This window comes from Nilaparvata lugens, chromosome 6 (assembly GCF_014356525.2).
Source record: "Nilaparvata lugens isolate BPH chromosome 6, ASM1435652v1, whole genome shotgun sequence".
Taxonomy (NCBI): domain Eukaryota; kingdom Metazoa; phylum Arthropoda; class Insecta; order Hemiptera; family Delphacidae; genus Nilaparvata; species Nilaparvata lugens.
Window position 1 is genome coordinate 25,283,153 of NC_052509.1, and position 12,621 is coordinate 25,295,773.

At 36.1% G+C, this 12,621-nt stretch overlaps 1 protein-coding gene across 1 annotated transcript; it reads right to left on the bottom strand.

The window, feature by feature from the left end:
• Positions 1 to 12,055: 12,055 nt before the first annotated feature.
• On the bottom strand, positions 12,056 to 12,391 carry LOC120352006. The gene has a single exon (XM_039431405.1). It carries the CDS (start codon positions 12,389 to 12,391, stop codon positions 12,056 to 12,058), a length of 336 nt encoding a protein of 111 aa, XP_039287339.1.
• Between the last annotated feature and the right edge of the window lie 230 nt (positions 12,392 to 12,621).

Genomic DNA, 12,621 nt, shown 5'->3' on the forward strand with positions numbered 1-12,621 from the left:
CAGCTATAATTTCAGTAAATTATCACTTTCAAAGTCTAATCACTCTCTTATTCCAGAGATTACACTTTTCTAGGCAAAATAACAGGCAACTTGGAATACTTCACAAATTGGTTTTTGCTAATAGTGGTGCTCAAATTAATTCTATATTTGTCCTTGGGTAGGGCTACGATAAGATATCATTGAACCTTCATTTTCTGGTTGAATCTAAACCAGTTAGAAGCAAGTTAGAAGCTCTTGAGATATCTAGAGAAGGTTGAGTGATGGTTTGATACTCTCAAGTTTAAGTAGACTATCGATAAATATAGTAGCAATGAGTGTATTCTAGATACATTATTGGATATTAGTATAAGTAGTAATAATCAGTAGTAATACAATACAAAGTAGTACTAATAATTTGAGCTGCAGAATGAGCGCCTTGCTTCGTTTCTCACATTGGGGGTCAACCTGTGTGTTGTCAGAGTGTTCTCAAGCTGACTTAATCTGTCCGATTAGATTACTCCACCTAAAATAGTTATCCTATGAAAAACTACTTCCATATAGATATGGGCAGTGGATATGTGTAAATTCAAATTTATTCCTATAATTTTAGTTCTTTCTGATATGTTATTATAATACTCATCTTCAGGGGTATTTTTATTATTAGCCAAATGCATACGTAATATTGATAATATTGAATTTGAAAGACTATGGCCTGGTTGCAAAAGTACCTGTTGAATTTCAAACGTGATTGAATGCCACCTTAACCAATCACAGAAGCCTTCTTCAAAAATAGCCTTCTCAGATTGGTTGTCGTCAGAATACAATCACGATTGAAATTTAACAGCCTTTTGTGCAACCGAACCTCATTTTCACAGATTGAAAGACCATTTTTCAGCTTTCAATTTAAAATCAAAATTATTTTTTTGTGATTTGTTCCAATGATTTTCAGCTGTCCCTCTTTTCTATAAAATAGCAAATTAACTTTATGGATTTATTATTTCCTCTATAAATAATTAAATTATTGTGAACAATTTCCTCAGCTTTAATGTTCTTTTCGGGATTCAGGGAACCTTTAATACTTGATGGCTGATAAAGTTACAATGAGAGACAAGATATTGTCATAACCTCTCCAATCACTTCACAGTATCCAGTCACTTCAGCGACAGTGACTTATGAAAAGTATAGTGACTATATTATTATTATTTCATCAGTACTCCTAACTTGAAAAGTGCCGCAGCCGCTACCTAGCAGAGAAAAGAGTAACTTTCACAGAAGATACCATCCTTCTTTTAGAATGGAAGGAAATTTGCTGTTTCAATTATCAATATTAATATTGAATCACGATTCATTCTACATTGTATGAGATATGATACAATTAATAACATTATTTGTAGCTTTATTATCTTCAATCATTTAATAATTCAATAAAAACAGTATTGAAAAAATCTTGATTAATACTTTCTACTTTCACCGCTAGATAGCACAAGCATGTGTATGATTTTAAAGCATACTGAATCTCGTGATGACTACACACACTGTAACTATAAATAAATAAATAACCCTTTATTGCTTCTAAAACTTATATACATAGTATAATTGCAATTACAATAAAAATTATATTATTCGCAATTCGCAGCATCTGCTGGGGTATCCTATTTAGGATAAAATGAGTATCTTATCATCAATCATTTATTTCTTTCCAAAACATACATGAAAATGTACATGAAAAAGTCAAAAACTAAAAACTAACTTAAAACTAAAGAGAAATTAGTGACTGTATGAAATTCATTTTTTTACAGTAAACTCGTTTATACTATAGCATGCTAAATCTATCAAATATGCTCTCAGCAATTCCTTGAATTTTGATCTATCAGGTTCATGTCTTATGCAACCTGGGAGACAACCAATAAATTTTATTCCCATGTACGTTGGACTTTGTTTATATTTTTCCTTATTGTGTTTCTTTATTGTAAAATTATTTTTATTTCTTGTGTTGTAATTATGTATATCTACTTGCCGTGGGAATCTAGATTCGTTAGTTTTTATATATAATATTGTCCTATAAATGTACAGGCTGTACACCGTCATGAACTTTAACTTTCTGAAGAATGGCTTGCATGATTGCTCTCTATCAAGATTTAGAATTATTATTATTGCTTCTTTTTGTAATAGGAGTATTTTATTCAAGTTTGAGATGCTTGTTCCTCCATATATTTCAACTCCATATGAAATGTGGGAGTGGATCACTGCAAAGTACACTGCTTTTAACGTTTCTAAGTTTGAAATTTTTGCTAGTTGTCTCAGCGCGAAAATTCCTGAGCTTAATCTTTTACATATTTTTTGAATGTGAACGGACCAACTAAGTGTGTTTTCAAGATATAGACCTAAAAATTCGATTTCTTCCTTATTATTTACAGAATTAAGTTGTTTTACCTCTGAATTTCTACAAGTAAAATGGAGGAACTTTGTTTTGTTATCATTAAGTAGCAGATGTCTATGATTTAGGTACTTTTTAGTTAATGATATAGAATTGTTACATTTAATTTCTGTTGTGTTCCAGTCCTTTTCAGCAATGCACATACTTATATCGTCAGCGTATAAGCATAATTTACTATTTTCAACTAAATCGCACATATATTTAGGCAACCCCCTAAGTAGCACAGATACAAAAATGAACCTAACACCGATCCTTGTGGTACAGAATAGTTATTACATTTTAAGTTTGATCCAATATTGTACTGATTTTTATTGCTTGTTTACTTTATATTTACATACTGTTGCCGTCCTTCTAGATATGACTTGATCCAGCTAAGCTCTTTACCACTAGTTCCGTAATTTTGAAGTTTATTTAATAACAATTTATGATTCACACTGTCAAATGCTTTGGTTAAATCCAGGAATGCTCCTACAGTATTTAATCCCTAATCTAAGTTTTCTAAAATGTTTTCTATGAAATCTATCAAAGCAGTAATGGTTGACCTGTTTTTTCTATAGCCATGTTGTTCTTTGTCAAGTATACCATTAGTTTCAAAATAATCAATTAACTGAACTAGTACAAACTTTTCAAATATTATAGATAGGGCTGGTTGGATGGCCAAAGGTCTGTAGTTGAGAGGATCAGATGGATCTCCTTTCTTATATGCTGGTATTACTTTTGATATTTTTAATTCGTTTGGGTACACTCCAGTTATAATTGAGGCGTTGATTACGTGCAAAAGAGGTTTGATGAGTGATGACTTGGCATCCTTGATTATTTTTATTGGTATGTCATCATAGCCGGCTGACCACTTTGGTTTTATCGAATCTATTATTTTACTTAAGTCCTTCTCTTCAATTGTATTACATCTAAATGATATTTTTGTAACTTTTTCATTTTTCTCATCTGTTACTTCACTTTTGGTTAGATAAGGGATGACATGAGTGTCAACCATCCCTACAAAATCATTGTTCAGCATGTTTGAAATTTTATATGGATCATCTATGTCTATACCATTCTCTTTAAGTACATTTTTAAATAACTTTCTTGTCCTTTCTGTTTGCTGTTTCATTGTTAACTATTTGCCATATTGTTCTGTTTACATTTGTTGATTTTTTTATTTTTGAGTCAATATAATTCTTTTTTTTTTGTAGAGGATAATTCTTTTTGAATGCTTTTTATGTGCTCTTATAGTTTTCTTTAAGTTTATATTACTTTGGTCTTTCTTGTATCGCTGATGCATTTCAATTAGCCTTTTATGTTTGTTGACAATCTCATCATCAATCCACTTATTACTAAATTGTTTCGCTCTTACTATTCAACCAAACGGAAAGTGAAGATCAAAATAATATTTGAGCAAATTGTAAAAGTATGAAAATTTGTTTTCTACAGGACTCTGATAAAGTTCAGTCCAATCCAATTTATCTAGATCATTTATAAAGCGCTGAATTTGGGACTTCTCAAACTTCCTATTCAATTTATCAAGAAACACTTCTATATTCTCTGAAGGAGTTCTATACAATCCAGCAACAATTTATTTTTTCTTACCTATTTTTATTTCTATCATACATGTTTCAAAGATTTTATCATCATTAATAACAGTTATTGCCTTTACCATAATGTTTTTGCATTCAACTAGCTCTTCAGATACTAATATTAAAACGCCTCCCCCCTTAAACGACTTTCTTACATACCAACTCATACAGGAATATCCTGGTATTTTGATTCTTTGAATTTCATTTTCATCTAATTTATGTTCAGTTACTATTACAATATCCGGTTTTAATTCCTGCAATGTGATTATTAGGGAGTCTATTCTTGTCTCCAAGTGCTAGATGTTTTGATAGAAGATTATTACATTATTGTTCATAGAGTTCGGTTGAGCATGGAAATTACCTCTAGAAAACTACTTTCTTCTCTGTGCCGGGAAAGTATTGGTGATTGAGGACATGAATATTGTAAAATGGGAGAAAAACATGTGGGATGTTGAACGTTGTTATTTTCTACATTAACTAAGGAAAAACTGCTATTACTAAATGGTGAAGTATGATATTGTCTGTTGTTGAATTGTGAGGTATCATGCAGATTGTCATCAGAATTTATTGCATCCAGGGCAATTCCATTCTCGTCCAGTTGGTGAAGTGTCTCGTCTGCGTTTGTGAGATGTCGCACGTTTGAAGCTGCTCCTCCGTGCCAAGTCGTATGAGACTGACCAATCAACGGCGCCGATGATGAAGTCAATGAATAGTCTTCAATGTTTATCGCATCAACATCGTCATTAATCTCCATTCGTTTAGAAGGAAAGTATTTTTCAGCAGTCGTTCTTCTGGTCATGCAATTAGCAATAATTCCACTATCGCTAGTCACAAGGTCACATAAAATCTTTCCCATGAAACGCTTACCATTCTTCGAGTAATGTAAGCCCTTTTTTGTGAAATGGTGTCTCTGCATGTCCCTATTGACCTCTGTATAAATCACTTTTGATGCCCCACAGTAAGACGATATTCTACCCGAGATACATAAATGTTTGCAAAATGTATGTCATCGTTGAATTGAGGTCTATCGTATCTGCTGGGAATCATAAACTGGGATATAAATATCATATTAGTAGAGTTCATATAAAATTAATTTCAACTTAAACATTTCAATCCCTGTAGAGCCAGACTGTAACTATAATGATTATAAAATTAGTGTCACGATATTCTCCTTTTAAGGAACTGAAATTGACAAATATTTTGTGGAATATCAAATTATAGAAAATAAAAATATTTCTGTCATGAGAAGTTTGTGTAAACCAATACAAGACCTAGAAAATTTAACTACTGCTATCATCTCACCTTATATTTATAATGTTTCATTATGCGTCTTATCTTGAATGTCATTCATTTATGATAATGAATTTATTGTGCCCACACTTCTTTGTAAAGTTATTGCTACTAGTAGTTCTGTGAACAGTAGACCTCGCACAGTTAAAAACCACAGCCTCTTCTTATACTGTCCATCAGAGTAAATCCTGTCTTCATGTCATGTTGGCGAGATATCGGTGTGAAAACGGCTAATGGCTGTTGAGGTTGGTGTATAAAAAATGTCAAAATCAAAAGCTAATCTCCTTCAAGACATACTGGCAACAGGACAACCCAAGTTCAAAGCTGGGAGAAGTCGAGAGACAATACTATGTTATTTTGGTTATTAATTGCATGCACTATTGCAAATTGAAAATGTCGTTATAATGAAAGTGGATAAGAATAGAAGAATAGCGATGCCGATTCTCTGCATTAATTAATTATATTTCTACACTGTCAAAAATATAATTGGCATCGTTGTGAACCCAGAAAAGGATAGTGACACCGGCTTTGTCGAATAATAGACAAGGATAGCGAAGTTGATCAAATACTGTCATTATAACGTGGACCTCACTATAGGTACAACATCTATGTACTCAATCTTAATATCTTAATCCATGTACTTAATCACTATATTACTCTTAAACATATATTACTGCTCTGATCGAAACAGCTCGGTTGACTGTATACATGTGTACGCTCTCATGCCTGCTATAGTAGTCCGAGCCGCCCGGACTACAACCGCGATTCGCCGGCGACTACTAAAATCGAGCGATGCATGCAAGATTCGAGTCGACGGTTTGGCGACTCTTTATCTTTAAATGTTTAAATGTGCCATCTTGAATTGCATTTGATCGAAACTGTTCGTGTCGGATCCTTATAGTGTGAGGACATTAAGTTCCAAATTTCAAGTCATTACGTTAATTGGGAGATGAGATATCGTGTACACAGACGCACATACACTCATACACACACACACACACCACACACACACACACACACACACACACACACACACACACACACACACACACACACACACACACAACACACACACACACACACACACACACACACACACACACACACACACACACACACACACACACACACACACATATACAGACCAATTCCCGAAAACCACTTTTTTGGACTCAGGGGACCTTGAAACGTATAGAAATTCTGACAATGCATTTTGATACCGTTACAAAACTTCATTAATTATTACTAGGTCTCAGACAGAAAAACAAAAATATCTGTCACCAATGGTGTTATCAATCGAAGATATAGTTAAGACGATAACGACTAGAAAGGCTAAGATTATGGCTAAAACTTGAAATGAAAATCAATTTCTCAATTATTTAATAAGATAATAATATTGTATGAATTTGAGGTTAGGTTCTATATAAACAACGCTTGTTGGCAATGTCAATAATCATCAAGCCGAACATCTACAATATTTAATCAGATACTCGCTAGTAAAATAATTGCATCTAGGTAGCATATGTTAAGAGGAAGACAAGAGGGTTTTGTGTATTTATAGCATGCAAAATAAAGGATATGAATGTTTGAAATTATATATAAATGTTTATTAATATATGTGAGCAAATATAAAACACAAAACATAATAAAAAATAAAAAGGAAGTAAGACCTAATTTTTCTATGCACATTGATACATTCTGTACACTCGAACCGAATCTGACTGTTTACCAATCAGAGCACAGTATTCGCTCGGCGCTAAAAAATATTTAATTCAAAATTTCCACGTGTTCTTTATTAAAATTATAGAAATTTGTAATTGTTGTAGAAGGCATGGAACAATGTAATTAAAATAAAATAAGAGTTAAGGATACGAATATCCAATTTTAAGATAGTAATATGCTCTAGTACTATGGACTATTTGACAGTATTAAATTGCGTCATCGCGGATTATTTGAAATCTATCAATAGGAAAAGATATTTAAATTTTATGCAAATTTAGAGTCAGAAGTATCGTCGAAAGAGAATAGGGGAAGACTAACTGCCCACTCTCTTGCCAGAGACCGACCAAGACGCCAGCCATCACGAGAGCAATAGACTGAATCCCTTATAAAAATTGAATTTTATTTATAGCCAAAGTCTAAGTATCAAAGACTTCTAATAAGTAATAAACCTAACTCAGTGAAGTCGCACTATGACATGAGTTATTAGAATGACCTATTCCACCCTCTAGGTTTTCTAATAATTGCGAAGTATTGCTACGACGCGGACTAGCTACAGCCGGGTATGGGTCAGGGTCGGTGACCGTATTGACTGGTGGAGATACTGGACCTACACTTCTCCCCCTGTCCTGATTCTTTACCCTCTGTCTTTGACGGGAGGTATTTAATTTGAAGGGAAGAGTGTGTGCCCGTGCCGTTGTTGGCCGATTCGGCCCTCGGCTCTTGGAATTCAGGTTGGGTGTTAGGGAGAATTGAGGTAACCTTAACCAAGGATACGGATCCGGATATCAGATCCCCACAAATAATTATATTTGTAAAGGTAGTACGCAATCTGAACCAACTGCGAGTTGACGGCGAGCAAAGCTGTACCTGCAAGCCCGGAATAAAGGTTGTAGGTGGAGGAACTCGGGATGGAGCTTAACAAGGAATGATATAGAATTTTTGTTACGGTTTTCGCAATCTGAGACTGCGGGCTGTCGGTGTGCAGACTGAACCTGCGCACCCGGTATTAGATCAATATGATTGGAGAGGCGTAAGAGGTATAAGGTACAGGATATGGTATACCGAGTTAGAGGTATAGGGAATATTTTATCGGGCCTGGGGAATGGAGATTCATTAATAGGATTGTTCCTTCCTGTAACTAATGGGGTTTTGTTCAATAACTCGCGATCTGTGAATAGCGATATAGTTCTCAGCAAGCTGAACCTGCTAGCTAAAGGTAGTATATCTATTTCAATTTTATGATAACTAAAGCTCAAAGGATGAGGTTTCGGGTGTCGGATTTCTGAATCGCGAGCCTGCAGCTGCGAAAGGATTTTCAGCAATTCTGAAACTGCTAAACAGGATTTCCGCGCTAGTCTGATGACAGCGCGCCGGTTATTAAGGGTCAATCTGTAACTGCCCTTAAGGGTATGGGAATCACTCTCAATCGTCCGAAACGCTTTTAAATTAATAGTCAGTATGTCGACTATTATGAGAGGATAGGGAAGGGTTTACAAGGATTCTCCTAAGCTTCTCGCTGGTCTGAGGACCGCGACTGGGTCGATCTCCAATCTGTGACTTCAACAAGGACGTTCTCAAGTTGTACCTGAGAGCAGGAAGCGTCGCAGTCTGTGACTTCGACAAGGACGTTCTCAAGTTGTACCTGAGAGCAGGAAGCGTTGCAGTCTGTGACTTCAACAAGGACGTTCTCAAGCTGTACCTGAGAGCTAGAAGGATTATAGAATAGGGAAGGTGAAGAGAAAGTAAGAGGAAGGATGCCGCAGTCTGGGGACTTCGGCGAGGACGTTCTCAAGCTGTACCTGAGAGCTAGAAGGATTATAGAATAGGGAAAGTGAAGAGAAAGTAAGAGAAAGGATGCCGCAGTCTGGGGACTTCGGCGAGGACGTTCTCAAGCTGTACCTGAGAGCTAGAAGGATTATAGAATAGGAAAAGTTAAGAGGGAGAAAGAGAAAGGATGTCGCAGTCTAGAAACTTCGACGAGGACGAGCTCAAGCTGCACCTGAGTTCTCTAGGAAAAGGATTGGGCTTTTCCTACTTGGAATTACAGCAAGTCAGAAACTGCTAAGCGAATTTAAAATACAGGGCCACTCTATAGTATGAAAATTAATAAGGAAAATACATCCCTAAAAAAAACTGAGATTACCTTATTACAGAAGAGGAAATGCACACAAGTGACCAGTCCTAACATACAGTTACCTGAATCACTGCAGAATTAAATACGGAGAATAGCAAACAAATTCCCGCACTAAACTTAAACGTCGTGAAGCGACAGAGTCGAGACTTAAGAATTTAGCCCTCAAAAATTAATCTGCTTAAGAGCCTAGCTAAATTTCCCCACTCAACTGTTTGTAGCACAAACTTGAGATCCCTTACAGGTTTCAAAACCAAGAATAACTCGTTCACCCCCAGTGATACGAATTCGGGAAAAAAATAGCTGACAAGAAAGAAAAACCCACAAGGGAATTCTAACTCCGAGTTGTTCGGAACTTGACCTACAATATTCTACGTTAACACAAGATAGAATAATAATTAGTGTCGGTAACGTCGTAAGGAGAGGAGATTCGCGACCCAATCTCACACTCAACCACCGAACAACTGCTTCTCTCCCAGGTCTCCTTGAAGCCACACCGGGTCGCTGAAAGTTAGGAGGCCGGGGGAAAAGGAGCTTGCTGACCAATGGGAGTCTGAAAAGACGATCACGCCACTAGTCATGTGACAGGGTTTGAATCCGCTAGTGCTGATGATAAGGGTGCAGCTAATGACGACACTGATACTAATTACTACACTAATTCAGGCCGGTAAACAATATTTCTATTCCAGAAATTTCATGAAGAGCGATACTGACCCGACTCGGTAGCCGCTTATCGTTTAGATGATACAAATGCTGCTAATTTAAAGGGGTTGACGGCGATGGTGATAATGTATATACACAACTACAAATCTAACAAAATATATCCGGCAGACGATCCTATTCCTATTCTAAAATAGAATAATTTCGCTAATTTTTCGCTGGACGACGGCTCTCCATCCGTCACAAAAATTCACTTTGTGACAGAGTTATTAATTTAAATATCCCCATTGGAGAGGACGTCAGCAGCCCACCAGAAAGGCATAGGACACACGAGGTGAATCCATGCTACATATTTTTTGTGAAAAGTCGACACACGTGAGTTACTCAAATATTATTTATTGATAGGATCCTCAGTGCTACAAACTCATAGAAATTTCATGAAGCTAGCTCGTTGAAGGTTTTACTTAAAAATCAAGCTTGATTTATAGTTAATTGCACAAGTAGTATTAATCAGGGAAAAGTCATATTTAGAATATATATGAGAACTAAATATTAAATTATATATCACTATTTGAAATGATCAAAGATGCCCAGTTAATGTATTTTAATATCAGTATTATTAGCATAATAAGAATTATAGAAGCTCAAAGTTCACAAGATAAATTATTTATCTAACTTCCACTGACGGCTGAACTTATACCCTGAGATTTTTATATTTAAAATATCAAATATTATTGGATTATAGAATTCTAAAATTCTAATTCAATAAGCAGAAGCGAGTCAAATGATTGAGCTATAGAAATCTTTAAAATGTATGCTGATATTTGAATCATGACAGTTATTAGTTGATCAATGGTATTAAGCAGAACAAGAGTTTTAATTGAGCCATCTTTGATATTTTCCTTGTGTATTTTCCCATATTGTATTTGCTTTTATTGTTTCACATCTTATTTTTTGCTCGTTGATTTTATTGTAATTATATATTTATTGATTGAATGGTGTTCTTTCAATTTTTAATCCCGTCTTCATGCATGACCAATCTTGTACTAGTATTTTTTATTATCATTATTGACAAATTAATAGAATTATCAACCAACTATCAATAATTATCGATAATTAAATCTTCAGAAATAATACATTCTCAAAATTTATTTGAATGATTCAATTCCTTTACTGAAATGAAACAGACTGAAATACAGGATCTTAGTATTAAGTCGAAGCAGTATTACAGTCTCTTCAACATCTATAATTGCGGAACCATTCAATCCAGCGGTAGAGATTGCCTATTGATAAAGCAGCAGCAGTTTGCAGCGATTGATAGCAGAATTTGGTATAATCTCTTCGAAGAGCTGGTAAGAATTGTATGGTATTTTTATTTCAGCAAGTGTCAAGATATCGAAAATATTCAAATATCTCATGCTCTACCGACAGACTGCCAGCTGGGCATATGTAACCCCGAAAGGATGTTATAAAATTTAGAAATTGGGGTACCTTAATTTTTTTCGGAGAGAAATACTTTCCTTACCTATGGTAATAGGGCAAGGAAAGTGAATATAGAAACAATGGGAGATAGAAAGAGCGACAGAGGAAGGAATATAAGAGCTTAGGAATTGAACAGATGGGATGCTCTTGACAATCGCACTGAGCTTCTTCTTCCTTGCCTTTTTCCCATTATTTGGGGTCGGCTCTCCTGGATCTTAGTCAACAGTGATTGCGATCTTGGGTCGACTCTGGCATTAGTTGCAATTGTCTCATATTTGTGAGCACTAGTGCCATCCATGTTAGGCGTGGTCTGCCTCTGCGCCTTGTCTGTGACTCTATCTCCTGCACTTTTCTAGTCATGTTTTTGGGTGGGCGTCTCTTTACATGGCCATACCATCGCAGTCTTCCTTCCATTTTTTTTTCAGCAATTGGCACAACTTTAAAACTGCCACGTACATGAATGTTCTTAATATGGTCCAGTCTACTTACTCCTCCGGCCCATCTCAGCATTCTCATCTCAGCAGTATGAAGTTTCTCTGCGTGTTGCTTTTTCAGAGGCCAGCACTCTGCACTATATATCATTGCTGGACGCACTGCAGCTTTATACACTTTGCCCTTAATGTGTATGGGCATTCTATTGTCGCAAAGCAATCCTGTCAGCTCTCTCCATTTCATCCAACCCGTATTAATCCTGATCGAAATGTCTGCATCAATGCTTCCATCGTTGCTGATGATCGACCCCAAATACTTGCATTGCTGAACAACCTCCAAAGGAGTACCTTACAGGTGTGGTGCCCGACTGACATTGCCACTAAAACCACAGTGCATGTAAACTGATTTCTCCCTACTGATTCTGAGGCCAGCTCCTTCCAGTTTGACTCGCCACATGTCAAGTGCTTGCTGCATCTCATCTGGCGTTTTTCTGATAAGGACAATATCATCAGCATATATGATGTCCCATGGAGGTGCGAGCTGCAATTCTGCAGTGAGGTAGTTCATCACAAGGTTGAATAGGAGTGGACTCAGGGCAGAACCCTGGTGCACCCCCACCTCTACACTGAACTCCCCACTAGTCCCAACCGGGCTCCTAACCTTTGTTGTGGCATTATGGTACATGTCTTTCACTATGTTTATATAGTGTTCTGGCAACGTTAGTAGACAAAAGGTTGATCACTCACAGGTGTATGATTCAAAGTGGTGGGGGGATCGCCAACGTGACGTCACGTGTAGTTAAAATGTTCTAGAGTAACCACACTGAGCATGCAGTTTATTCACTGTATCTTCAAATATATCGTCATTTAATCTCCTCAAGATTGACCTACAACTTTAAAATTCTCCATACTTAT

Bases quoted from the DNA above. Each gene is read 5' to 3' on its own strand.
- LOC120352006 (XM_039431405.1), bottom strand. From the start codon at position 12,391: ATGTACCATAATGCCACAACAAAGGTTAGGAGCCCGGTTGGGACTAGT.